General features: G+C 54.9%; 2 protein-coding genes across 18 annotated transcripts in view; both read right to left on the bottom strand.

Moving 5' to 3' along the window:
* The window catches only part of PXDN (peroxidasin), a 72,180-nt gene extending 61,601 nt beyond the window's left edge, over window positions 1–10,579 (bottom strand). For 11 of the 13 annotated variants that reach the window (XR_016387427.1, XM_022561435.3, XM_030760365.2 and 8 more), the window contains exon 1: window positions 9,940–10,579. Coding sequence is in view for 12 of the 13 variants with exons in the window: in XM_022561435.3 (XP_022417143.2) it covers window positions 9,940–10,139 (200 nt within the window). In the remaining variant the exon portion in view is untranslated. The remainder of the gene's footprint in view (window positions 1–9,939) is intronic. The other 2 variants (XM_089894183.1, XM_089894187.1) reach the window with 1 other exon arrangement.
* Window positions 10,580–25,124: 14,545 nt separating this feature from the next.
* The window catches only part of MYT1L (myelin transcription factor 1 like), a 136,822-nt gene continuing 134,370 nt past the window's right edge, over window positions 25,125–27,576 (bottom strand). For 3 of the 5 annotated variants that reach the window (XM_089894188.1, XM_022561451.2, XM_089894189.1), the window contains exons 20-21: window positions 25,789–25,932; window positions 25,125–25,470 (exon numbers count right to left, since the gene is read on the bottom strand). In XM_089894188.1, coding sequence (XP_089750314.1) covers window positions 25,330–25,470; window positions 25,789–25,932 — 285 coding nt within the window. In that variant the 3' untranslated portion in view covers window positions 25,125–25,329. Of the gene's footprint in view, window positions 25,471–25,606; window positions 25,933–27,576 lie in introns of those variants that run through there. The other 2 variants (XM_089894191.1, XM_089894190.1) reach the window with 1 other exon arrangement.

Raw genomic sequence — 27,576 nt, 5'->3', positions numbered from 1 at the left:
GCATCCCCTTCCTCATGCCCAGGACGCCCCTGCAGGTGGGAAACCGAGGCTTCAAGGGGCGAGAACCCTGCCCAGGGGTGTACATCGGGAAAACTGGGAACCAACGCCCCGGCCGGGGCCGACCACACCCTGAGCTGCAGCCTGGCTGGACGAGCTCTCCTTCCCCCTCAGTGGGACGGGCATCTCCCACAAGGTCAGCCTCCGTCACTAACACCGTGGCTCTTACTGGCTCCGTCTCCCTGCCCGGGAGACCACAGCTTGGCCAAACCGAAGGCAGCCTTGTCCATTTCCACGCCCGGCACCTGGCCTGCGATGTCTCCACGCAGGCTCCTCCTGGCATGTCGCAAATAATAATTAACGACTTTGAACTTGACAGAACCTCAAAGGCAAGATACTTTCTCCCCAGAGAGAAGATTAGACAGAGACTGCTAAAGGTCAGAAGTGTCCTGCTACTCTGGGGGGAACTGCCCTGCTCCTAACCAACCACGTAAACCCTGAGACCCCACTCCGAGGAAGGTCTGGGGTGAGCGAGGGGAGACTTTGCGGGGCAGGCAGCGCAACGAGGCCCCTCCCGAGTCCCCGTGCCCTGAGGTCACAGCGTCTCCACCTGGAAGACGGGAGGACGCCGTCCCGCCCCGTCGCTCACGGATTCCAGATTTGAGAATTTTCCCAAAGTGATCCTCGTGGTGTCTCTGTCACCATCGAGGATGGGCACAGGGATGGCGATGATGTGTCCAGTGTCCTTTTCAGGGTCTATTTGGTGCCATGTTGCTCGCATTTTTGTGCCTTTTGTTGGTGACTCTGCTGTTCAAAATCGCCCCCGAGTGCGGTGCCGACGGGCTGTCCGGTCACGGGGAAAACACGCGTGTGTGGGATCGGCTTCCTCCGGGCACGGGTCTCTGCTGCCCTGAGCTCCACGCTGGTGAACCAACAACAGACGTCAAGTAAGGCATCTGTAAACAGAAGCTCACAAGGCCGGGCTGTGCCTCAATCGATGGATGACAACAGCGCCGTGACCTGCGCCGGGCTGGGCGCTGACCCTGCGTCTCTTGGAAGCAAGGGTCCCGGGTCACTAACTCAGAATTCGCAGAGACTATGTAGAACACAGCCCTGCAAATAACGAGAATCAACCTTAAACTTCGCCTCCGCTGACAGAGATGGTGCTGAGCTGGGGCTCTCCCAGCCCCTCCCACCTCAGATCTCGGGGCCCAGCAGAGACATCCAACCACAGGGCAGAGACCACACAGGAAACCGGCCACAGACGGGGTGGCCGGGACCCAACATAAGCCAGGCTGCGCTGCAGCCTGGGGAGGGGCCCACACAGGAGCTGGCACAGTCCTCAGGACGTGCTGGCATCAAAGCCTCCGGAGAGAAAACCCGGGACCACCATCGAAGTGCGGCTACCGAGGGAGGGCGCACAGGTGCGCGTGCCATGTCTCCACGGTCAGGTGTGAGAGGCGCCCTTGGGGCCGTGCACCCCGCGTCCTTCAGATGATCCACAGAACACAGCAGACGTAGATGGCTGACGGACAGATGGAGCGGCAGACGTGGACAGTCATGCAGACACCCTAGTGATTCCGTGTCCACGTGCGCGCACATGACTGTTTGTGTATCTGAGGGAAAGCCCGGCAGGTTAACAGTTTCCTCTAATGACAGAAATGTGAGTCATTTATTATGGTGTTTTTATTTGGATTTTCACATTTTTCTACCATGAACAGGTACAGCTTGCATAAAAATATTTAAAAATATGTTGTAAAAGAAGAGTAAACAGGACAGGGCACTGGAGTGGGTGAGGGGCAGGCTCCACAACCTCCTGCTTGCAGCTGCTGGGGAGATACTGCCCCCCCAACCCCCCCCCCCCGCCAGGGCGGAAAGGCTGTACCTCCAGCTAAACTCCACCCACGATGACCACCCCTGCAGGGCCTTCTCGGCAGCCTGCAAATTTCCAAAAACCCAGCGTAAACCCAAATATGCCTCGTCCTGGCAGAAAATCTGGAGTCAAGCGCTTGGCTTCTAAGAAACCCGACTGTGATCTACGGGTTACCGCCACAGGCGGTTCAACACCTGCCATGATAATTACACGGGGCAGCTCTCTGTTGAGGAGGAATGAACAAAATTCTTGTTAGAAGAAGGAGATTCTAGTTTCTAACCTCTATTTACCCATGATGGCCCGTTACAGCCCACAGTGGGACCTAAACTAACGGGGGGCTGGAGCAGGGAGCCACCACGTGGCACAGGACACGGCAAGCAGGGCCAACACCTCGCAGCCCTCTCTGTTCTGCACGTGAGGGACCAGAGGTGCCCACATGCAACAGCAGCGCCTGGAGAGGACACAGTGAAGGCAGCACGGCAGCCACACACCGCCCGTCCAGCACGTCCGACACTCCCAATGCAGTTTTCCTTCCCGGGAAGGCCCTAAACAATGTGCCAGAGCCCGCCAGGCACCAGGTGGGGACAGGGGACCGGTGCCCCCCAGGCAATGTGCGCACAAGTGACGTGTCCCCTCGGGGCCGTCGAAGCCCTGGACCCTCCTCTCGCTCACTCCCCCCTCCACTTCCCTGACAGCCTGGAGGGCCAGGGACCAGGACAGCAGAGCTACAGGGTGGACAGAGCCTGGGTCCCCAGGTCACTGGTAGAGTGCCGTTACCTTAAAGGGCCAGACAGGAAAGGTACTGTCATGTCACAACTACCCAGCTCTGCCTTTGACGTCAGAAGCAGCCGCAGCCACAGGTGGGTGAAGGGCATGGCACGTCCCGCACAGATCAGCCTAGCACCCAGGCCACTGCCCTGCTGGCCGGGGTCTGCAGGCCCCGGGCTGAGAGCAGAGCCTCCAGTGACAGCTGCCCAGCAAGGACATCTGGCCTGGATTCTGTGTGAGGGAAGCGGGCACTCACACTGTTTTAAGCCGCCGAGACCCTGCGACCGTTTACTATGCAGCTGCAGTTGAACTCCCCGCCCGATACCACAGCCTTCCAAAGGCAAACGGAGAACAGCGGGTTGGACAATTTTTCGTTTGGGGCATGTGAAAGCATTATTCTATTTGTTACTTTCTTTATAAGCCACACTGTTATAAAGTTGCAGAAGAATTTAATGAAGGTTTTACAAAATTACAAGAAGAGATGGGATAACAGGGGCCAGACCTCCTCCCCTGTCTGAAACAACCAAAAGCTGACAAAATACATGAAACAACTGTTTTCAAGATACCGCGCACGGGTCAGCAATGGACAGGATCCCCGAGGGAGTGAAAACGAAGAAGGTGAGCACAGAACCGCCCCAGGTTGCTGCCCAAGGGACGGCGAGAACCCATAGGACGCAGACAGGACAGCTGGAGCTCCAGGGACAGAGACAGGACACCAGGGAGCCTGGAGCGTCAAGCGCTCAGCGCAGCCGTGCGTGTGAGGGCAATAAAGATCAGAGCAGAGATCAGCAAAACAGAGAAAGGAAAAACCAAAGAGAAAGATCAATGCATCCGAAAGCTGGGTTTCTGCAAAGGTCAATACAACGGAAAAACGTCTAGGCGACTGATCAGGAAAAAACGGGAGAGCAGACACGCGTTTCCGACATCAGGAACCAGAGAATGGACGTCCCTACACATCTTCAGACGTTCGGAGGGTAACGGCGAACTTCACGATGGACGGCTGTCCCAGGATCGTGCGACGTGGCCGAGCTCCCAGCTCCCAGGGCTCACTCAGGAAGAAACTGTCCCCAACAGCCCTGTGCTTACTGAAGAGTTTGAGATCACAGTTTAAAACCCTCGCAGGAAGCCCAGCCCAGCCCGGGGGCTTCCCTGGGAAGCTGGAGCAGACCTCTAAGCGGCACTAAGCCGCGTGCCCCCTGCTGTCCCCTCACACCCGCTCTGGGAGGCAAGGTCTGCCCTGATACGCAAAGCAGACAAAGACATTCCAGGACAGGAGAACAAAGCCCAGAGCCCCTGGTGAGCACAGATGCAGTCATGCCCAGTGAGGCAGAACTCGGGACGAAGGGCTGCCAGGGGCGCGGACCCCGCGGTTGAGGACACTCCTGATTGTGGCGACGGCTGCACAGACCGGACACAGCACAGTCCCCCGAGCGCGCACCGCGAACACGAACTCCTGCTGTCCTGTCAGCGGAATCCCCACGAGGCTTTTGATTTTCCTCAGGGAAAATTCATCCAGAGGTCGGAGAAGGGAATCGTCACTGGTTAAGCTTCCACCGCGGACCTGACCACAGAAAAGAAGGGGACGAGCCTGCGGGCTGCCCGTGGGCCTCTGAGCTCCGTGGGCTGGGTGACAGCAGCCTGTACCCACCCAGCCGCCCTCCCGAGCTCCCCTGGGGGCTGGGCATCCAGACGCCAGCAGGCACCATCCCTCCGCAATGAGCTGGTCATCCAGTGGGCACCCAGCTCTGAACAGACCACCCTTCAAGGGAGGCTGACAAACCAGACAAGGCCAAGGAGAGCCCTGGGGACACAGCGTCAGATCACTGCCCACCCAGGGTCTGCGGGGGAAGTTCTCTGCAGTCTGCGTCCCCTCGGAGAGAAAGGCAACAGTGTCCAGAAAAAAGAAACTGATCAAATCAGCAGGGATAACTGACCCTGTACCCGAGCCAAGAAAAGGGGAGCTGAGAATTAAGTCCTGAAACAACTAACACATTCTTACTTAAACTTTTTGCCAGTTTTGATTCAGTCACATGAGTCATCGTTGGACTGAGCGATCCCGGGATTTGCCTAAGTTTTCTGTGGGCTGGTGGCATCTGAAGAGAAACCAAGGAACCAGGAGAGGAACACGCGGGATTTCTACTTTTCAAAATTAACTTCAAGATAAAGAAAACATGAACCACTGGACTTACCAATTTAGAAAGATCCTAAGTTATCGATGATGTTATTTTAAACACCAAAGGGCATTCCCTCACCCACTGACACACGTGGGCTGAGTTCTGTGCAGGTGCTACATGAGACACGTAGGTGCCAGTTCAAGTTCAAGGCTGACCCCAGAGAGCTGCCGGCCAGCAGAGACATACAGTAACGCACGAAACGTCCAAATAGACTATTTAAGCATCAAATTCAGTGATGTTTAACTGCGTTTCAATTGAATTCACCCAAAACTGTATTTGTAAACAAACCACATTTTCTCGTGTACCCCCAAAAGCACATGAAACTGTCACAATTCAAATGCTCGTTAAACCGGACGCTAAGTTGAGAGACCTGACGTCTCGGGCACTGAAGGCCGGCAGCGCCCCGCCAGTGCACACGGTGGAGGGAGACGGGAGGCTGGGCCCAACTCTAGCCCTGGGCGCTGCCCTCAGAGCTTGGCCAGGACCCCGAGGCCCCCATTCCCTCACCACGGCACCTACTCCAGTTTCTTCCTGTTGGCAAGTGCCCAGGAAAGAGGTCGGCATCTCCAGCCAACAAGACAGAAACTCCGACTCAGCCGGCGGGAACCAGCACAGGCGCACAGACCTTCCAGCGCTCACCCATTTGTCAAACAGATGACGGGCCCAGCTCCGGAGACTGGGATGCTGTCGCTGTTCTGTTGACACCTGACCGTGGCACCTGTCCAGCCTGCCCCCCTGCCACCTCTTCTAATAAAATGCCCGCCTTCCCCCAGGCAAGGAGCCCTCCCCCGCTTCCAGGCCACGCGTCCTCAGGCAGGGCAGGTTCTGTCCTTAGCTCCAGGGGCCGCCAGGCCCGGGCCTGGTGGGCATGACCGCCAGCCGCCCAGGGTGTGCTGGGGACAGACAGCGGGTCTGTTCACAAGATTCCCAGAACTCGGGCTTGTGACCGAGACTCATCTCCTGCACTTAGGCCATCGGAAGGGAAGCCGATGACAGCTGCCGGGCGTCACCAGGCAGGGAAGCTGAGTCATAGCACTGAGGAGGCGGCCGGGGACGCAGAGGGGAGGGGACCGCGTCCAGGATGTGGTGTCCACACCCTGGACAAAGCCAGAGCTACCCCCAGATTCAGAGTCACAGGGCCCCATGTGCTTTCTTTTTACAACGACTTCCTTGACTCACTAATAACACAGTGGGGGGGGGGGGGCTTCTAGCTGCCCTGCTGCAGTTTCCAAGGAAGTTTTTCCAGATGCAGCTTCCAAAGGCATGTTTTCAAGTGTAAAGTTGTGTCCAAACTGAGCACAGCCCCAGGACCACTCCCTGATGGCTGACGTCACACACAGCATCCCAGGTGGCCTCTGGAAGCTTCCTCGGGTCAACGAGGTCTCCCCTCTGCGCACAGCACGCTGGGTGTTCTTAAAGCCGTGGGCTCGGGACGCCGCAGAGTGGTCACCACCATTTTGGAAAAATAAATTACCAACATTCAGATACTTGAAAAATGTCCCTCTGGGCTGTTTTGAGAATAAAGACTTTGACTTCATCCCAACAGGGGTCTAAGGGCAGAAATCTGCCTCAGGTAAGCCACGGGCTTCAGCTTAAGGCCTGTTGTCACGGCCTGCACGGTGTCCTGCAGAGACCGACAGCCAGAGGCTGCTTTGCTGACCTTGTGAAGCCTCACCCAGGGGAGGAGAGGCCAGCCCTGCCTGGAGGCCGAACGCGTCCCCCCAGGACGGGTGGCGGCGGGAGAGAGGGAACTCCCTGAACCCCAGGAAGACAGGGGAGGGGACGTGCAGCTGACGGCCTGCCCACCTCCCGGCCCAGGAACGCTCCCTCCCTCCGGCCACCTGTAGGCCAGAGGCCTCACCTGGGCACACAGGGAAGCGGTGGGAAGTTGGATCCTCCCGTCAGCCGGCTTCCAGGAGCTCCAGTGGAGGCTGGTAAGGGGAGACGCTGTGCCTTGGGGGGCTAGTCCCCAGGGAGCACCAAGACCTTCTCCGAGTATGGGAATATGAACCCAAAGACGGGTGGTCACTCGCCCAGACCTCCAGAGGCACTGGCGCCCAGGGCTGGCCTCCTGCAGGCCCCCTCGGCCAGACACGCCTGGATGGCCAGTTGCCCTCATCACAGGGCCGCAGGGCCTCCCTCCCCAGCACCCCAGTGGACCCGGGACCCCGAGAGGCAGGAACCGGAAGCTGGCCTAGGCCCAAACACACGGGTCAGCAGACGTCGAGGGATCTGAGGACAGCTGCCCGGCAGGCTGACCACAAGCCCAGGGGAGGAGCTCTCGCCAGCCCCCGGCCCCGGGTGCCCTCTGACGCCAGGGCTTCCTGTCACATGGACGGCGGCTTTGGAGCGGCCTGGACCGTGGGGTGGGAGCCAGCTTTAAGGAGGCGACCCCACGACCGCACAGACGAGGCCACGGAGAGAAGGACGGGGTCGGGGGTGGGGCGCGGAGGGCTCGCAAGGACTCATGAGGCAGGAGGTGTAGAACGTGTCGTCCCGAGAGGTCCCGGCGGAGCGGAGGACGGAAGCGGGCCAGGTAGACGGCACACCGCTTAGGTTTTAGCGCTAGCTGTTTCATCATCACCGTGACAAACGTCTCCTGTAGTGCTGAGCAGAGTAAAATACTCAAAAACTAAACAAGTATTTCTGCAAAAGCTGAGCTGGACTGAGTACCACACCCGCTGGTGAAGGGACCAGCTGCAGCGCCGGAGCCCGAGGGCTCCAGATCCCAGGGCGGCTAGAACGCCGCTTTCTACTTTCCAGGGTCAAACCGGAATCACAGGACACTCTCGGACCATCATTTCCGAAGCCCAACCACGCGGCAAAACAGTCCACTCTCGGGTCCCACCTGGACACACCCTAAAACGCCCTGAGCAGGACACAAGTCTGATATGCCCAGAGATTCCCACTCAGTCTTTCTGGGGGGGGGGCCGAGGGGAGGGTCCCGAAAGCAAAGGGATGAAGCGATGGCTGGATGGCCCAGTTAAGTCTGGGGCCAGGTCTTCACTTACCCTCACATCTTTTAAGTCCCCAGTTGCCACCAAATCATTTTTTAAAAATAGAAAACAGCAGCAGATGCATGAGAGCAGAGACCTGGAGAAAAGCTGCGAGTGAACACTGAATGTTTCTGCACAAGTGGAACTTGTGACATGACTGCACCCCAACGAGCAGCCCCCCAGGAACGCGCCAGACTGGACCCTGGAGCCCACAGGCGGCAACATGGCGCCCCCGAGCTGGTCTCTCTCTCATCATCACCACCCCCCTCTGTGTCCCCAGCTCCGGGGCCCCAGTCGGACCCCCTCCCACCAGGACTCAGTTCTTCCCCTGTCCCTGGTCCACACTGGCAGCGATGGGAGCTTCCTCCCCCTGCGCCTGTGTCAGCTGGGTCTGTGTCCATGTCAGTGATAATCCGCTTGGTTCTGTGAGGGATCTGGTCAGCTTAGCACACCCTGCCCCCTCACAGAATCAACGAGACCACGCAAGGTCCTTTCAAAACATCTTTAAAAACTATAAAACCCCACGAAAGCATAAGGCAAACGAGGATTTCTGGAAATCTTGCCAGTTACCTATTATGTCACTTTCCCTGCCTACCCTCAGCTGTTTTACAGAACCCTATGAGGTTCTGTGGAGAATCTCACCACCCGCAGGAGGTTGGTGGCTCCATTTCTGTTCTACGACAACCACATTTTAAAATATTGTTCTTTTTAAAAAGCCATTAAGATGTGAGGACAGGCCACAGTACAAGTATTAGACTGTGGCCAGATGTGAAAAATGGCTTCAGGGTCCAGGCTTTTTCCACTGACTCACTGAAGAATTAAACGACTGCCTCCAGGACACCCTCACTTGGCCGGTTACGGTCCCCCTCCTCAGCGCCTGATGCCCTCCTGCTGGCCCGCCTCGGCTGGCTGGCCGGCCCTCCACACGGGAAGGAAGCCCGTGCCTGTCTCTCTCGGAGGAGCAGTTTCCAGGCTGCGAGGGGAGTCCCGCCGAGGACCCCGAAGGAAGCTGCCAGTATAGCCGGCGGCCACTAGGAGAGTGGTCTGTCCGTGTACTTTGTTTTAAAAGCAGGAACACTGACCGCCCACTTCCTGAATAGCCCACTCAATATTTTACAACTTTTGCAGGCTCTTCGTGGTGCCAAAGTACTCTGGCTCAGCCAAGAAAAGTGGAAACTATTTTTGGCGTTCAGAAGGGCAGCTGTAGGACGCTGAATACGGTCAGCGCCTGAAACGCAGGCTGCCTTTACAGATTTTGAAAATTCCTAATCAGAGGCGCAGCCAAATAGGCCTGCTGCACTCGGCGGCACCCGGGGCCGGGATCCTCTAGGGAGGGCGGGGGTCGGCCGGCGAGGGCGCGATACGTCCTGCCAACCGGAGCGCCGGGTCTCCGATGGCACCACCTGGGCGCGCCCCGGCTGGAGATGAGGGCGGGGACGTGCCCGGGGAGCAAACCCGCTTGGACCCCGACTGTATCCACCCCCGGACCGCCCGCGCTGCCCCGCAACTCGGGGACCCGCACCGCGGCGCCTCCCGGAACTCGGCCAGGCTAGCTCACGGCGCAGAGAAAGCCCCAGAGAACGGTGCGCCCCACGGGTCCCGGGACAGCCCGGGCAGGAGGCTCTCGGCGCCCCGGCAGATGCGGGGACGTGAGGTCACGGAGGGTGCGCCACGGAGGGCCCCTCCCCGCCCCAGAGCCGGGACAGGGGTGCCGCGCTCGGGGAGGAGGGGAAAACGGGGAGCGGGAACCGCCGAGTAGAAGGAGGGGGGAAGAGAGGGAGGGGAAAGGAAGGGGGAGGAGAGGAAGCCGGAGGAGGGGGAAGCCGGGCCCCACAGCAGAAGAGGGGGCCGGAGAGGGGCGGGAGGGGGAGGAAGGCGAGCGGAGGAGGGGAGCCAGCAGGACCGGGCCGGGCAGGGCGGAGGGCTTTCCCCGGCGGCTGCCGACAACTTTTCCGTCCCTCGGGGATGCCGAGCTCCGAACAAAGGCGGCTCCGGAGGCGGCGCGCGCTGAGCTCAGGTCCGCCCCCCTCCCGGCCACGGAGGACAAAGGCGCCGCCGCACGACCCTCCCCCCGGCCCCCGGGACCCGGCCGCCCCGCGCGCCCAGGTCCCCCGCGCCCCGCCGGACTCACAGGATGGAGGTCTGCGGCGCCACGGCGGGCACGGCCTCCAGCAGCAGATGCATGCAGCGCACCGTGGTGCGGAAGCACAGGCAGCGGCTCGGACACCCGTTGCCCGGCTTGGGGGCGACCGCGGCCAGTGCCCCCCAGCACGAGCACAGCACGAGCGCCAGCAAGCAGGGGCGCGCGGGGCGCGCGTCGCGCACGGCCATGGCCCACGGCGCACGGGACGCTCGAACTCTGCGACCGACCGCGAGTTCCCGGCGTGTTCAGCGCCGCCGGCTGCGGCCCACGTCCCAGCTGCGCGCGGGGGGCGGGGGGCGCCAGCTGTGCACATGCGCGCGGCTCCTCCCCGCCCGCCCCCTCCTCCCCAAGGGCCGGGGCGGGGCGAGGACCTCCTGCCGGGCGTCGGGCCGCGGCGCTGCCCCGGGTGCGGAGCTCAGGTTGGGCCCCCGGGTTCCAGTCCCAGGTCTGCGCCCACGACCGGAGGCCTCGGCCAAGTTGCTCCGCCTCGCCTAGCCGCCGTTTCCACATGTGTGCAGTAGGGGTGGAGGTTGTTTTATAACACACGTTCGCAGTGCTTAGCAAGCTGCAGTCAGGATTCCAAGCGCTTGCTGGAGCCCTCTCTCTGTCTCTCAGCCTCCCTCCCTCCCTCCCTCCCTCCCTCTCTCTCTCTCTCTCTCTCTCTCTCTCTCTCTCTCTCTCTCTCTCGCCCCCACCCCTCCGCCTGTCTCTCTGTCTCTGTCTGACTTGTACAAACACCCCCTGCAGCAGGATCGGAGCCAGGGGTTGGAGCCCGTGAGGCCTGTTAAGCACCCAGGTTGGGCACTGCTGCCGCCAGGCCACTGTTGGGAGCGCAGAAGACGTTTGCGTAGAGGCCTGGGCGCAGGGCTCGGCCAGGTGGACACTCAGTGTCCTTTAGTTTCCTCTTTTGTAGCCACACCCGGAAGAACCCCACCGGGCCTCCCCCAAGGGGGCCTTGCCTGGGGCCACCAGAAGACGCAGGGGTCGGTGGGAAGGAGAGGAGGCAGTCCCACGTTCTTCTGTCTGTCTGCAGCCCCATTCTGACACCACTCTCCAGGATCCAGGCTCTGCGTGTAACAGTTGAGGAAGTCCAGGCTGTCCTGTGTCCAAAGACACATGATCACCAAGTCCCAGCGTCAGAGAGAAGCCTGGGTCTGTCCTGACCTCCACACTGTCGTGTGACCAGCGGGGCGTTCTACCTCAGGTATGCTGCGGCAGGACTGGGGTGACAGGGCGCTTTCCTGCTGCTGTGTCAGTAAACTCCTGTACCTACACGGTGCCCCGCGTCTGCATCTGCGGGCAGCTGAGCTGCGGTCTGGCTCAGGCCCCTCCAGACGCTGCACGTTTGTCACGGACGCTGTCATCCCTGTTACCATAGGGAGAAGCCTTCCCAGTCCTCCAGCGACCCGGACCACGCCAGCCAGGGGTCCCGTGCTAACCAGTCACAAATCCCCCCAGGCCTCCACACTCCTTTACAAGTGCTGCCTGCTCGCCCCACAGGAATTTCAAACTTAAATGCAGGAACCCAAAGCCTTACTTTCCCTGAAAGATGTCTGGTTTCTTCTGGATCGCTGATGTGATCCTCCAAACTGCTTTCTCAGACCCTCCAACCCAGAAGTGGCCTGTTTGGTGCTCACCCACACGTAGGGAGTTGAGAAACCCTGTGGATTCCGGTTGTTCCTTGTGGCTCAGTCGATTTCTGTTCCTCCATTTTCCCTCTTATAACCGCCGACGGTCCTGGCCCTGCCCATCGCCCTGGACCACCGCCAAGACGCCACCCCACACCGGTCTACCAGGTCCATGCTCCCTGCAGCAGGCAGAGAAGGTGCCACTGCTTTGACCCTGCCCACCCCCCCATCCGAATGTCTCTGGACCTCTCCAGTATAAGTGGGTAAAGATCAAATTTCTCGACCTCTGCCACCCCAGGTGCAGGCATCCTGAGCAGCACACAGTCTCAGCCTGTCTTTTCAGTTCAGCACCAGCTGCGGCTAATTTTATGTGTCCGGCCTGCTGGGCTGTCACACCTCGTGATTTGATCAACCACTAATCCAGGTGTTGTGCTGAAGGTATTTTGTAGATGAGATTGACATTGGTGAACTTGGACAAAGAGGAGTTCCCTCCATAATGTGGGTGAGCCTCATCCACTCAGTTTAAGTTCTTTAGAGTAGAAACTGAGGCTTCCTGGAGAAGAAGTTCTATTGCAAGATCTCAGCATCCACTCCTGCCTGAGTTTCTAATCTCCTGACCTGCCTGTAAAATGTAGGACCTGCCAGTGCCCACAAGTGCGTGAGACACTTCCTTAGAATCCATCTATCCCTCCCTCCTCCCACCTTTCCTCCTTCCATCCTTCCCACCTCCCCTCCCTCCCTCCCTCCCTCCCTCCGTCCCTTCCTTCCTTCCATCTTTCCTTCCATCCCTCCATCCCTCCATCCCTCTATCCACCCATCCATCCACCCACCACCCTTCCATCCATCCCTCCATCCATCCGTGGTGCTGTCTCCCTGAACATGTGTGTCGGGTACACAGCCGTCTGCAGAACTCTGGATGGAGGTGTGGCAGCAGTGGCCAGTGCAATGACTGGCGCTCAGGCCGGAAGGAATTCATGTTTTAGTAACGAAGCTCTTACTTGGAGCTGAGTGTGCTTCCCGCACCTTTTGTGCAGCATCTCCTGCATCTGCCCTCTAGAGGCCCACGGAGGCCTCACACCTCCAGGAGCTCAACCTTCCTGGGGAATCGCGTGCAGACATCAAAGCCACTCAAGTTTTCTGTTGCCCAAGGCCCTGGTGACTCTTCCCATTTCTCTCTGATGACCACTCTCCATACCTCATTGTCTGCCCGCAATCCTGTTATCTGTCCTACAGCAAACAGCCCTTTCAGGTGTGATTGTGCTGGTTGACAAGCTCTAGTTGTTCAGATGTGCAGACAAAGGAGCCAAGATTACCGCCATCGTCTGTTTTCTGTGAACAGTATCGCTGAGCTCTCCAGTGGATCAGGCAGACGTGGGGACATGAGATCCGTCCTCCCAGTGTCTGAACACAGGCTCCGAGGCAGGGCCTGCTCACACCAAGGTGCACAGACACCTGAGCCTTGAGACATTCCTGAGGAGGTGTTACTATCCTCATTTTGCAAATGAAAACACCGATGCTCAGCAGAGAGAGTAACATGTCCGAGGACCTGTCACTCATCCAGGGAGGGAGGGAGGGGAGGGGACAGGAAGCTGCCTGACCTGTGAGCCTCACCTACTGCACTGGACGGGGTTGGGGACCCCCCCAGATGTCACTGGGCCCCTGCATGCCCCCCCACCCCCCAGTGGCTGCCGACCTTCTCCGGAGGCCTGCTAGGGCTGCGAGGGCTACGGGGGCCGTGCTCCTGGAGATGCTGGGCACTCCGCCCCTCCTGAAGCCGCCTGCAGCTGCAGACACAAGTCAGCCCTCAGACTGCAGGGCTTCCTGGGCCTCAGGCGATCGTGGCCAGTGTCTCCCCTGCTCGGTAGCTGTCCTCACCCCGAGAGCCCCTTGTGCATCAGGCTCTGCTGAGAGGACACCTGCGTCTCCTCCGTAGTGCCAGGGGGTCCCCCAAGGACAGGACGGTCCGCGTTTCCTGCTGCTTCTTCTAGAGTGACGTTGCTCCTGTCTACCGGTCTGTCTCCCCATTTGCCTCTTCGAGGAGTTATGAGGAAAAGAACGTGGGGTTTGGAACAAGGCAAGCTGGGAGGCAGCTCTGTGACTCCTGGCGACTTTCTCGCCCTCTCTGGGCCTCGGTTTCCCGTCTGTAACAGGAGAAGACCAGTTCCTACTCGAAACGCAGGCTGTCGTGAGGACTGAGTGAGGGCTGTCGGGGGTGCCTGCCTGGGAGCCGTCAGCCACGCCAGGGTGAGTGTTCTCCATGCTGGGGAGGCTTTCCGGGTCTGGGTGGCCCCCAGTCTGGAGGCCTAGGGGCCATTCCCAGACGGTGAGTCACCCCTGAGAACCTGGCTGTGCCTGAGACAGCCCCCCTCCCCCCAGTCCCAAGGGCCTCTTCCTGCATCTCCCTGCCCTACGCCTGCCCACTCGCTGGCAGCCCAGGGGAGCAGGGCCCCCGGCTGACCTGGGTGTAACTCCAAGAGCCCGTTTTGGGGCTGCTGCCACAAAGCATCACACTCGGGTGCCGCTGACTAGCAGAAACCTGTCCTCCCACAGTTCCAGAGGCCAAGGTTCCTTCTGGAGGCTCAGAGGGAACATCCGTCCCAGCCTCTCTCCGGCTTTGCCAGGAGGGCTGCAGACTGCCAGCCCGGCCCCGGTCCCGTCGCCACAAGACCTTCCCCCAAACTTGTCCTCACCCGGTGTTTCCCTCTCCTTATGAGGACGCGCTGGCTCAGGGCCACCTTAGTAATGCCGTCCTCCTGACTCTGACTACGTCTGCAGCAGCCACATTTCCAGAGAAGGTCACATCCCGAGCTCGGGGCGGGACTTGGGTTCAGGGGGACAGAGACAGCAAGCAGGGGTGGTGATGAGCCCTGACCCTGTGGCCTGGGGTCCTGCTCACCTAGGCTGCTCCTGGCTGGCGGAAGGGAAGGGCCCAGACCTTTATTCAGCCAGATAAACTTGAAACTCTAGAATGCAGAGCTGGCTGTAAGGACCACAGGCAGACGCAGTGGCCTGCACACTCGTGCTCCGTGCCCTACCTCCAGATAAGGACGTCGGTAATGCTGGTTTCCCCTTCCTCCTTTCACGACTGTCTGAAACCTCCATCCCAGGGATGAAAGCACAGCCGTGAGGACATGGTTTCATTTTATTGTCATGAACTCGGAGACAACTTCTCAGCCAAATGGGTCTAAGATCAGCTTTTCCCAAGTTAAAGCCGTTCCTGTTGACAGACGCCCCAGTGTTTAGTTGTAACCCCACACGCACCCTTTCCTGCATCCACTTTATCTTGCAGCTTCGATCAGCGGGTTATACTGCTTCCCGTTAGGTCAGCTAGAGCCTCTTTTTTTATATTTAAGTTCTGAGAAGAAGGCAGGTGACTAAATGCCCCTGCTTAGAGCTGTTTTAGACCGAAATCAACACAGCCGCGAGTGAGCTCAGACCTGGTTCTCTGACCACCCCTTTGGGAGCTGAAGTGGAAGGAGGTACCATCCGGTAGGGCTGGGGCTCGGCCCTGAGCAGGCCACAGGGTGGCCTCTGTGGGTCCCGGCGCCCTGCGGCCCGCGGCCTCCCGTCCACCATGAGACCCCGCCCACCGCAGCCCAGCCGGCACCAGGCCCGGGTGAGCACCCTGCCTGGCGGCACATCCCCACTGCCCAGGGCTGAGCCAGGGATGCTCAGAAGTGGGCCGAGGTCGGCTGCAGACGAGCCTGCTGGGTCCTGGCTGCCTTCAGCCCAAGATAACCCACATGCCGAGGTGGCGCATTTTGGGGTGTCACGGTCTGCCCCCCTTCACCTGCTTAGGCAGGTCCTCTGACAGGAGCCACAGTATCTTGGGTCCCCTCCCCAAGGGTTTCACCGCCCAGGATGACTCCTGTCACAGGACTGGAGACGGGGCAGTGACCCCACACACAGACGAACAGTCACAAACCATCACCCCCCATCCCACCTCCTAAGATCATCTTTTCTTAAAGCTCTCCCCTCGGAGGCCTGCATCCTCTCCCCTCCTCAACGAAGACATGCATAAACTCTCACGTCTCATTCATGCTTATCCTGTGGTGCCCCGTTCACGTTATATTAAAAGTTAACCGACGTCTGTGCCTCTCCTCCTGCTATAACCCGCCTGCGGTCCGTTCACTTCACAGACTGGCCATCAAGGCCAGAAGGGCAGAGGGCCTGGCTTTACTCCCTCCCCGGCTTTGAGCCAGGACACGATGGCATCACAGGCAACCTGCTCAGAGGCCACAAAGCCGGGGAAACCTCAGCTCTGTGTGGCTGGCTGCGTACAACCCACTGCAGTCTGGAGTCTGGAGACCATAGGCCCATCTCCTCCCAGGGGTCTGGACAGTAGGCCTGGGCCCAGAGGGTCACAGTCAGAGAGATGCTCTCAGGTCCTGGGGGAACTGCCAGGAGGGCAGAGGCTTACTTTAGCCATTAGGAAGATGTACACACATCTGAAAAGGCCCGAGAAAGATTTCCGAAAGAAAAGGGAAACGGGAAGTCGCTGTCTTCCACAGGGAGAATTAAGCCTCTGGTTCTACCTCGTGTTCCCCTGACCCTGGAGCTATCACAGCACAGACTCCAGAGGGCTCTGCCCAGCGTCACTGGCACATCCAGGGGGGCAAGTGCAGCCTCCACCGCCTCACCTACACTGAGTGGAAGCCCGATCTCTGGGTGGAAAGCATCACACTCCACCCTGCTGGTCACTTGAGGAATGTTCCAGAAGGGATGCCAGTGTGGCTGCACGGGGAGGGGTGGACGGAGAGCTCCCGCTGGAGAGCTGGTGCCGAGGGGACCCAGGCCCAGGCACGCAAAGAGCCCTGAGTGGGGCTGGAAGCCAGCCTGTCAGTTGGCCTTCGGGTCTTTTTGAGAAAACTCTTAACAGGGCTCAGCAGGGTCATCACCTGCTGTGAAGAGCCAGGGCTGGAGTAGAATTTCTCTGGCTTCGCTCTAACTATCGCTTTCCTAGGCTCCCCTTCAGACTGCTGTTGACCCTGACTATTTCAGGGTCCCAAGACACGGCCTGTTCTTAGGACAATTCTCCCTCTGCCCTTCTGTTGCAGGTTCGTGTGCCTGACACACAGTGAGGCCAAACAAAACTGAAACGTCGGAGTTTGGAGCAGAGAAAAAGGTTTATTGCAGGACCACGCAAGGGGAACGGGTGGCTTGTGCTCAAAAACCCCAGACTCCCCAGTGGTTTTCGGGAAAGCGTTTTTATAGGCAGAATTCGGGGTGAGGACTGCAGGCTGTGTGACTTTCTTCTGACTCGCTGGTGGTGAGGTAGCAGGTGGGCCTCCAGGAATCTTGCGCTCTGCCTGAAGTTACCCTCCTCCATCCGGGTGGAGGCCTTAATTCCTGCAGAAGAACTCAGAGGTACTGTTATGTATATTCCCTGTGGAGGAACCAGGACACTGCCCCAAGGCTGCACTATTGTTTGTTGACTGCCTTTCCGGTGTTTCTGCATCCCCTCCCTTCCTGGATTAGTAACCTTTGGAATCTACCCTTTGGAACAAAGGGAAGGTCTGGGAGGCTGAAGCCTTTTTCCTATTGTTACCGAGTCCAAGCTCGCTCTGCTGGCCACACAACAGGCCAATAAACCAGGGGATGAGGTGTCGAGGCAAGGAATAGTGACTTTATTCAGAAAGCTGGGCGTCGGAGAAGATGGCAGATTAATGTCTTAGAGTACCATCTTATCGGGGGCTGGATGCCAGTTTCTTTGATAGAACAGAGAGGGGGAGGAGGTGAGAATGTAAAGTAAAAAGGCCGCAAGTCTTGTAAAATATCTCCTGGCTTGGCCAGCCTCAGGGAGGGGATGGGTTAATTTCTTCTTTTCTGCAGCCATTCACAGGTGGGCAGGGTCAGGGTGTTTCCCTGTGAGCTGAACAAAGGCACTTTAGTTTAACATTCAGGCAGAGGGTCAGGGTTCTCCAAGGGAGGTCATTATGTATGATTATAATAACAAAAGCAACGAGAAGCAAAGGTTAAAGTCAAAGAAACAGATCCAACATGGAGTCAGATTTTGTTCTTCCCTGGCACACTACAAAGAACTGGGGCACACGGAGAGGCTTTTGTACCCGGCAGGGCCCCACAGGGTCCTGCTTGGTTTTACTCCTGTGTTCTTGGCTGGGGGCCTAGTGATAAAAGACTAATGAACAAGAGAAAAAAAATCAAAAGTTTATCCAAGGGTGTGCCTACTGTACTCAGGGGCGACACCCAGGGAAGTGAGCATCTCAAAGAGGTGGTTTAGAACTCAGGTTTAACTGCTATCTTCAGCTAAATCTGAGGAAGAAGCCTGTGGAGGCCAGTTATGGGAAGGGGACCCAGAACGGCAAACAGATAAGGTTGCCATGCAGATTTAAGTCAGGACTTCCCAGTGGATGAGGGTCTCTGGGGATTTGGGATCATCCTTCTCCCCAAGCTCAGAGAGGAGACCCCCTTACAAATGGAGATTTCCCTTATCAATGAAAAATGTCACTGCCATATTAGTGAACAAGGGATGCTACAGCCATCCAGCCACTAAAGCTACCCCATGCCCTTATGGTGGACCTTGAGGGAACTCAGGATGGAGACAAACGGCCTTCTAGGAATTATGGTTTATTGGGTGGACTTGCTGAGGACTTAAGCCCAGGACACAGCCTCTCAGAGAGCTCTGAGGGACCGCTCACAAGAGGTCAGGGGGGAGCCAGGATCTACAGGGGTTTTTGCCACAAAGTCCAGGCAGTCGGAACATCAAAGATGACTGTTCATTAAAGAAAACCAGACATCTCAAGTTAAGGAATTTAGCACTTTTCTACGTATGGGAAGATGCAAGAGTCCAGGCTCACTGAAATCATCCCTTTGATCCGCACGTCCGCTGCCTGGGGCCAGTGTCCTGTGCCTTCCCAACCCGAGTCCCCGCAGGGGGCCCCGCAAGGGTGGCTGCAGCCCGTTTTGCCTCCATCCTGAGTCCTCTCAGGTCTCACCTTCGGGGCAGCCTGAGTGGCAGGATGGCTGCAGCGTCCTTTGTTTACTGATACGGCAGCAACGTTTTTCATTCACAGCGCCACGAACATAGCTTTGTACCAGGGAGGTGAGATGCTGAGAACGAGAGCTGTGCTTCTGGAGCTGCTCCAGACCTTTGCTCAAAGCCCGTCAACCCCCGCCTTTAGATGGGGTGATCGTAAATCTTTAAGTTAAAGCGTCCAGAGACAAGAAAGGAAGCTACAAACAAATGAGAGAGAGAGAAAAAAAGCAGATGGAACTGTTGCAGAAAAGAGTGGGGTGTGAGAGGATGGTCATGTTCCAGGTCACGTCCTGGGTCTCCCGGGCACGGCCGCCAGGTGAGGGTCCTTGGCTTTGTGCAGGAAAGAATTCAAGAGCAGCCATTGTAAAGTGAAAGCAAGTTTCCTTAGAGAGATACACATTCCATGATAGAATGCAGTCCATCTCAGAAAGCGAGAGGCCCCCAAATATGGGGTGGTTAGTTTTTATGGGCTGGGTAATTTCATAGGCTAATGAGTGGGAGGGATATTCCAGCTATTTTGGAGAAGGGGCGGGGATTTCCAGGAACTGGGCCACCGCCCACTTTTTGGCCTTTTATGGTCAGTCTCAGAACTGTCATGGCACCTAGGGGTGTGTCATTTAGCTGGTATGTTGCAATGAGCCTATACTGAGGCTCAAGGTCCACGTCTCGGACCTAGTTGTTTCTAATCAGTTCATGTCGTGTCCTCAGTGGCTGTCATTCTTTTAAAGGTTGTGCCCTGCCCCCTTCCTGTCTCAGAACAAGGGCCCAGATGGCGAGGAGTCTGACCTCCAACAGAGCCCCAGTCTCCTTATACACTGATTTTACTACATTCGCATATAAATGACACACCTACAGGGTGGGACACGATTAGACAGACAGGACCAGAAAACGATAAAAAGGGGATGGCACCCCGCTCCCTTGTGTGTGGGGGAAGCCCCACCTCTTCCCCCGTAGACTAATGCACGCACCGCCCCATCAGCCTCACTCCGCTTCCCTTTGTCTTTATTGGTTAAAGTAAATTTCTCTGGCCAGGTGGGTGAGAAGCTTATCTGTGAATTTAGTTCCTCTTCTCCATATAGAGCTTGTGCTGTGTTGATCTCAACTTTGGTTTTGCCTCTCCATCCTGAAGGGAAAAAGAACCCTCTCCTGCTAAGGCAGGGAGCCTGGCTGCGGCCTGAGCAGGGTCCATACAAATCAATTTGGTAACACATGGAGGACAGCTGCCAGAGGAAGGACCAGAGATTGGAGGAGAGGCAGCTTCTGGTGGGGCTGAGACACCAAACCCTTTCACGTATCAGAGAATGAGACAGATAAGATTCAAATCCAGACATCCAGAAAGACTTTCTCATTCTGGAAAGCGAAAAGGATCCTCCCCTTATTCTGCAGGAATAAAAGAACTTTAAAAATGTGACCATGAGCTAATCTTTCATGCTTTGCATCAGATAAGCCTAAAGTATTTAGGAACATTTTCGAATCAACACTTCATTGGGCTCCCGGAAAAATTTTTGGCAATACAGCAAATGATAAGATGTTAATTCACAAAGCAAGTGAACTGCAGAGACTTCCAGCTCTCCTAACGCTCAAGATGGGAACGAGGAAGCCGGAGGTCTGGCTGCTTCTAGTGTAGTCAACCAATCCGGTCACAGCAACGGGGAACCGGATGGAAAGCAGAGAGAGTCCAAAAGCAAGCTTTCAGGGAGGTGCTTTGGGGGTCAGTACCGGCAGATACAGCTCCAAGGGAGCAGTAACACCTGTGAATATTAATGTGGAATAAAATTCATATTTTATGGCAAGACAAGAAAGATTTAAACCTAACAAATGTTCTCTACCTTTTGGCCTCCTCTCTCCCCTGACTGCGCACTGTGTATCTGCATTAGGCATCGACCAGACCTCCCCATCGGGAGCAGTACCTGCTCAGCCATAAAGAGCAGTGTTCTCCCAGCATCACCTAGAGAATTCCTTAAAGATGGCATTTTTTCTTGATTTTATAAGGGGTCACATGACCCTCCTCGATGATGATGCTTAGATCTGATTATGTCGATCACACCTCAAGAAAACTGGGGAAAACGGAACCCTATAGAGAAGGAAATGAGCAAGGCTCGTAATCTGATCACATGGAGAGAATCTGTGTGATGGTTTTGGTGAATAAACTTCTGGATCTAAGGCGGTGTAAATGCAAAAGAAAAAAGACAGTGAATAAAGTTTGTTTTTCTTGATGCATATTTTAAAGTGCTTAAGGCCCAAGGATCTCCTGCTTTGCTCTGCATTGCTGGGGAGTCCACACGGACTGGAGCTCAGGCTGTGGAGGGAGAGCTCTACTCGTGGGAGCCCTGAGTGCACCCAGGTCTCCCGCAGCAGAAATGGCCCCAGATTAACGGTGCAGGGACTTAGGCCTTCGGGGAGCTGAGATGCTCTGGCCGTCAGTAAAGGCTTCTCCTGTTCCTGGAGAGGCTACCTCCCGAGGAAGAGGGGCATCACTTTCCTTCCCGGTGACGGGGCTTCCCGGAGGAGACCGAGGACGGAACTGGACAGATCCCCCTTCCACAGGCTTGGGGGATGGCTGGACCACGAGAATCGTGGGTCTCTCAGTCACTAACACAGGTGGACCTGGCCCAAACTTGCTGCCACTCAGCTGCTCCTTAGCGTGTTTTCTGTACTGCTCACTGGCTTTATCACAAGCATCTTATCACTGAGTCTTTATAACCAGCGTTTCTAGGAACACCATAGTGTTCCGTACGGTGCATTTGTCATCAGCTACTCAAACCTCCCTCTGAAATAGGACTTTATTTCAATGCATTTACAGTTGCTTTGGTGTTTTTAGGGGGACTTCTGGAATTACTGGGTCAAAAATCTGAATTTTATGAGATCTTTGATATTATTGTTCAACTGCTTTCCAAGATGTTTATACCAATTCTCAGGCAAGGGCAAAACGGCTTTCGACAATCAAGTTGAAAGATTTCAGTCACTGCCAGCAGCTCCTTGACGCACCACCATCTGCTTTAACTGCGTTTGATCCTGAAGACGGGGCTTTTCACAGAGGTGCACCCCAAGGTATGGAGAGACAGAGGTGGCAGGGTCCTGAAGGCATCCCTCCACCCTCCCCCTCTGTCAGCCCTGATGCAGCTGACCAAGCTGTTAGGTATAAAATATCAACAATGCTCGCTGGGAAGAGGGGCTCAGATGGCCTTGAATCAGCAGGAGACGCCACGGGGACTCTGTTTTGGATTTAACAAAGAGTATGGCGGGTCTCTTCCTCAAATTTTATATTTTGCGGGACTGTGTCTAGTACAGGTGAGTGTTTTTGGAGTTTTAGAGGGTTACTTTTACTAACGAAGGTGATGGGCAGCTGGGTAACTCATCGTTGTTAAATCATATTTGGAGGCTAATTTAAGGGTTGTGGGTGATCCTTGCTGATGGTGTGGAAGGAACAATGGTGACGATGCTCCCAGGGGACCAATCACAGGGCGAGTGGCCCCCGGAACCCCAGATGGGAGGTGCTGAGAAAGACACACCGTCTTCCTTGGAACTGAACCATCAGACAAAGCTGACCACCTGGACACCTCTCAAACCTCTGTGTCCTGCAGACCCGGGAAGGCAGGGGAGTGAAGGGACCGCGGGTGGGGACGTGGTAACTGGAAGCAGCCTGTGAGCCCTCGTGACACCAGATCTGGAAAAACCCGTAAAGGACGTTCTTGGCTCAAGTGGGAACTTTGGGACGCGGATGCGTGTTACGTAATGACGATGTCATATCTAGAGGGATAACTGTGGCAGTGAGGACGTCCCTGTTCTGGGGAGACACCTGCGTGTGACGTGACCTTGGGGGAGAGAGCGGGGTGACGGCTGGTGTGGCAGAGTGGCTTCCAGACAGGCTCCGCGCAGGCGCCTCCTGAGCTGCTCGCATCTGCTCTCAGGGGCCTCGGAGTAGAGAACGAAACCTCCGAAAACGTTACAGTGAAAGCATCCGGCGTTGGGGAGAAACGTTCCCGGGGGTCCCGCTGGGGGCCCCAGACAGCAGGCACTTCCGGACTCCAGTGAAGATGCACACCCGGTTAGAGACCCATCGTGCCACAAATGTGGTAACACCTTTTTTATTTAGAGTAAGATGTGTTAACATCCAGCATGACAAAATTTGTACAAAGTTCACAATTTAAAAATGAATATCACTGCAACTTGTGATTCCACACATTTATAGCAAAATTAAAGTGTCAACAAACCCATGCCGTGTAGTACAAAAATAAATCAAACTTCAGTTCCACAGAGAGCACGATAAATATCTATACAAAATTCTGTCTTAATAAATGATTACTTAAATTAACTTAGAAGTGAATATGAACAGTAAGTTATAATAAATAAACTCTGATGACTCACAATAGTTCCATGTGAAAGGTCAGCATTCTAATATGTGACACTGTTGTGGTCCTTATATAATAGTCACGGGTAACTTTTGATCTGATATTATGTACCAATGTTAGATGAGCAGCAGACTTGTGCTTAAAACCCCTTTCCATTGTACATAGGTGAGAACAATTAGAATCCCAAACTGACACTACCTATTACTCTACCAAAAGCATCACTATATTGGCCAAGAAGCTGCAGACACGACGGGGCGGGGAGATGCATGTGCCGATATGAACAACGGGGGCCCCCCCGCAAGGAGGCCGGGGCCCTGGATGGGACATATGGCCGCAGGTGACGCAGAGCACCTGGCTTCAGTTCTCAAAAAGGCAATTCTGAGCAGGGCAGCTACAACTAATCACACAACAGAAAAAGGGCTCTCCAGAGAAGGGGCTGCAGAGCCCAAGTCATGACGTAATCTTTTCCCAGCTAATTATTAAAGTCCTCCTGGAAAACTGTAAGCTTTTGTACAGTGAGCAGTCTAAAGTGCCGCTGGGATGTACATATATTTATACATATATATATATATACCGAGGTTGAGTATTGTATCAGAGTATTTGCTGTGAGGTCCCTGTAATCTCCCTTAGCATCATCGGGTCAGCCGGGAGGCCTCCTCAGATTCCTCCAGGGTCAGTGTCACGAGGCTACTGACACGGGAATTGCACACCTCCGTACGGATATATAGGACAAGGTAAGTGCAAATAGTCGACTGGCACGTGTGGGGGCAATGACCCTGTAAGTCCTGTTCTGCTAAAAATATTTTTTTTTTATTTTTACAAAACCCATCTTTTTTTTTTTTCATAACAAAATTTTAAGTACTTTTGTACTTCCTGCATAACATCAAGACATGGAAGGAAGAATGCTATTACATGTAAATCAAGTCAACGGCAATCGGAAAACACGACACACGTCGTCCCAGGGACGAGCGAGCAGGGGAGAGCGCAGCCGTGGAAAGTGGTCCTATGCAACACGTAGTGCAGTCGTCGGGTAAAACAATCAATCTCCAGGGTGCAAATGAGTCTAAGATGATCTAGTGTAAAGCAAAAAAGTGCTGAAGTATATTTAGTTATTCTCAACATCTGATTGCATTCATTCTTAGAGAAGGTCATGACAGATCAAACAAGGCTACGCAAACGTTCTATGGTCAACTGGTCTCCAGCGGACGGGACGGGACAGTGGAGCACACTCGTCCTGACTCTGAATAGGACCCGGGCTTATTCAAAGTCAGCGTGGGGTGAGGGCACTTCTCGGAGCTGCTGGCCCACGCAGGCCAGCAGACAGATCAGCCCAGTCGCTCGAGGACTCACAAATCATGGGCCTTCAACCCCGTACGTGACATCATAACAGCAACAACAACTGCAAGAATAATTCTGTTTAAGGTGGAAGGGGAAGTAAATAGTCTTAAATGATCTTTTGAGCGTAAATGAAAACACACAGATTCTGTTAGACAGTTCAGAGGGGCACGGAACTCTCGGGGAGGTAAAAGAAGTTTGTTCCAAAGGGTACTGAGAATGGAAGAGGAAGTCTTCGGGTCATCCACCTCTAATAGGCCCCTGTCTTAACTGAAGGTCCCATAGTCACACCATGTAATTAATGCTCAGGAGTTAGTTTAAAAAGTGCTGTTTAAGCTGCTTTGAATCTTCTGCCAAGTTTCCATGGCTTGGTGCTGTCTTACAATAAGTTACTTATCTCATTTCTTACACTTAATCCATATGCCATTTCCTTGGAATGCAAAAAACCTCATTTATTGCCCCACCATACACCATCCTCCTAAAACAAACAAACAAAAAAATCACATAATATTTCCAAGCATTGTTCAAAAATAAAGCATTTGTTTTCTGCAACCAATTCTTGCTATGAAACAATATGCACACGAAATGTTTTTCTTAAATTCCGTAAAATCCTCCAACGTGAGGCAAAATGATAACACCTAAAGAGTGGCTGCAGGACCACCAAATGATCATTCAAAGCTGTTTTTGTTTTTTGTCCATTTCAGTTCAAAATACTAAAACATTTAATCACTAAAGCATTAAAAAGAATTTACACTCTATTTATTTTGATCGGCTTACCTCTTCAGAAATATATATACCCTCAAATGTGCATACATTAGCAGCTATAAACATTACATGGCATATCACACTATGTCAGCTTATATGAAAACGTACAAAAATGTGAATGTATTCCAAAACTATTCTGTAGGTACTATCTTTAAAGCAAGACATGAAATCATTATGAAGTCTTGTAAGCATAACACTGTTTCAAACAGAAATAAATATATAACACTTTCTGGTAAATTACAGCAGCAAAAAACAAGAGGCATCCTTTTTTTAAGCAAGATTCCATCACTACAGCAGCTGTTCAGACCTGAATTCCTCTCACAGCCTGCTTTATATTTTCCAGTAGAGCTTTATTTTCTGGGCTCTGATAACGATCTTGATTTGTATACATGTCCGTCAAAGTAGTCACGTATGCATCAAAATTTTGTTCATTGATTGGATCCTACGAGATATTAAATAGTAGTTCATATGCAACTTTTACTTTCTAAATAGGATATTCACATCAGCATAAAATAGTATCATAGCATAACGCCACTGTCCTTATCATAGTTAAAAGGCCTTTTCAGAGAGACTTAATCTTAGGGGATCTACTGGTTCAGCCCCACCAGAGTCTCTAGCAATTAACGTTATGGTTTGGGGGAGGTAACCGCAAATATCCAAAGTTCGAAGAACGGTGAAAATAGAAAAGAAAAAGACATCTACTCTGGGATGCGCACCGCACGAGGCCTCCGGTGGCTGCTCTGCGCGGTCAGTCACTTACCATGTGCGGGAGCTGGATGTTGGCGAGACTGTGGATCAGGGACTGGCTCAGGTTGGCGAGTTCGTGGAGGAGGGACTCGTTCTGCTGCTCGATCACTTTGTTCTCCTCTTCGATGGTCTTCAGGCTGCTCTCCATGGTGGTGATCTGAAACGCACAGATGCGTGGGACATGTAACACGAGCCGGCCTGGGGAGCAAGCGCCCGCTCCCACAGGGAGCGGCCTCAGCTCCCGAGGCAGAGGAAGAACCTCTCTGCTTAAATCAAGAGGTTTCCACGTGAAGCATAGGTCGTTTTCAGGGTCGTTGTCTTGTGTGCGTTGTCATCACACTTGAGCACATGGCAACTGGACTCTAAGGGCTTGTCTTTCTGAAAGGGGATTCACGCGTTAGCGTGGGCTTGGCTCCTGGGCTGTGTCGACTTTCACTCAATTTTTTAAAAAGTTCTGCTTGTCCTTGTGCATAGGGGATCACATGAGGACTGTGTCCTTGTCCCGCCCTGGCCTTTCCGCTGGCGTGATGGGATTCTTTATCTGGATTAGTATCTTATGCACTGTGGCGACTAATACATCTTCTTTTTAGCCTGAACTTAATTCTGCACAGATAAGTCTTGAAATATTGATTTATTTGTGAGGCACGTCACTGCCCTCTCCTTAGGGTCGAGGCAGGTGTCTCTACCGGCATGTATGACATCTCTGCATCCCTCCATCGGATAAAGGTCTACCGTGGCTTCCTGGGCAGCTCTTCCTTCCTCTAATATTCCAGAGAGAATTTAACAGTTGCCGTGGCACCTTCTGGCCTCCACCTGCCACCAGACAACCAGCACTTACTACACGGCCAGGCAGGAGAGCTGCCCCCATCTGCGTGGGCTGCAGGGACACAGTCGTGGAAGCGAATAGGCAGCTTGGATGCTGTAGTCAAGGCTGGTTACACGGGTACGGGGGCTCCTGGCAGCCACAGAGCGTGTGCCAGGCTCTGTGGGTCCCCCGCACCTGTGTAGCTTGGCAGCCGCAGGTCAGCATTACAGGGGATGCGTAGAAACAAGACAGAGTTGCCAGACGTGCACCGAGCTCACAGCCTTAGCGCCTTCACGCTGTAACCACCGGCTGCCCCCAGTCACCTGAATCTCTGCTTCATAAGCTCTAAACTCCGATGTCTCAGGTAGGGTTTCCCCGCTCACAGCCAGGGGGAGGGCGGGGCACGCGGCTGGTTCTGTGCCCCCGGCCCTCGCTCAGGGTCCTCCGCCTGGGGATGGGGACCTTCCTCCCCTCCCTGCCACTGGCAGCATGTCCTCCGACTACGTGTCTGAGGGACATCTCGTTTCCTGCAGTGCAGGGAGGAGGTCGCTAGGATGGTGTGTGCGTGTTTATACGAAAGCTAGACCTGGCTCAGGATAAAGATAAGATTTATAAGAGACAAACATAGAGCTTAGCAATCACTGATTGGATGATATGAAAAAAGTATATAATTCTTCATACTGTTCTGAGCATTTTGTTTTATTTTTTTATTGTTTTGGCCATGTTGTGCGCCTTGTGGGATCTTAGCTCCCCAACCAGGGATCGAGCCCCTGCCCCCTGCAGTGGAAGCGCAGAGTCCTAACTACTGGACCACCAGGGAAGGCCCCAGTTCTGAGCATTTTCGATGGACAGACCGTGAACTCTGTCCAGGCTCTGGACCTGGGACCCTGCGAGGACCCTGGTCTCCCTCAGTTTCTGCAGTTGTAAAATGAGAGAGGTGCGGGTCAGACTGACCATTCAGTGCCTTTGAAGCAGCAGAATCAGAAGCTATTTTCA

The sequence above is a fragment of the Delphinapterus leucas genome, chromosome 13 (assembly GCF_059928025.1).
Source record: "Delphinapterus leucas isolate spDelLeu-1000000601 "Yukka" chromosome 13, BTC_Dleu_Yukka2, whole genome shotgun sequence".
NCBI lineage: Eukaryota > Metazoa > Chordata > Mammalia > Artiodactyla > Monodontidae > Delphinapterus > Delphinapterus leucas.
Note: the sequence above shows the minus strand (reverse complement) of the source record. Positions and strands in the feature narration are given on the sequence as shown.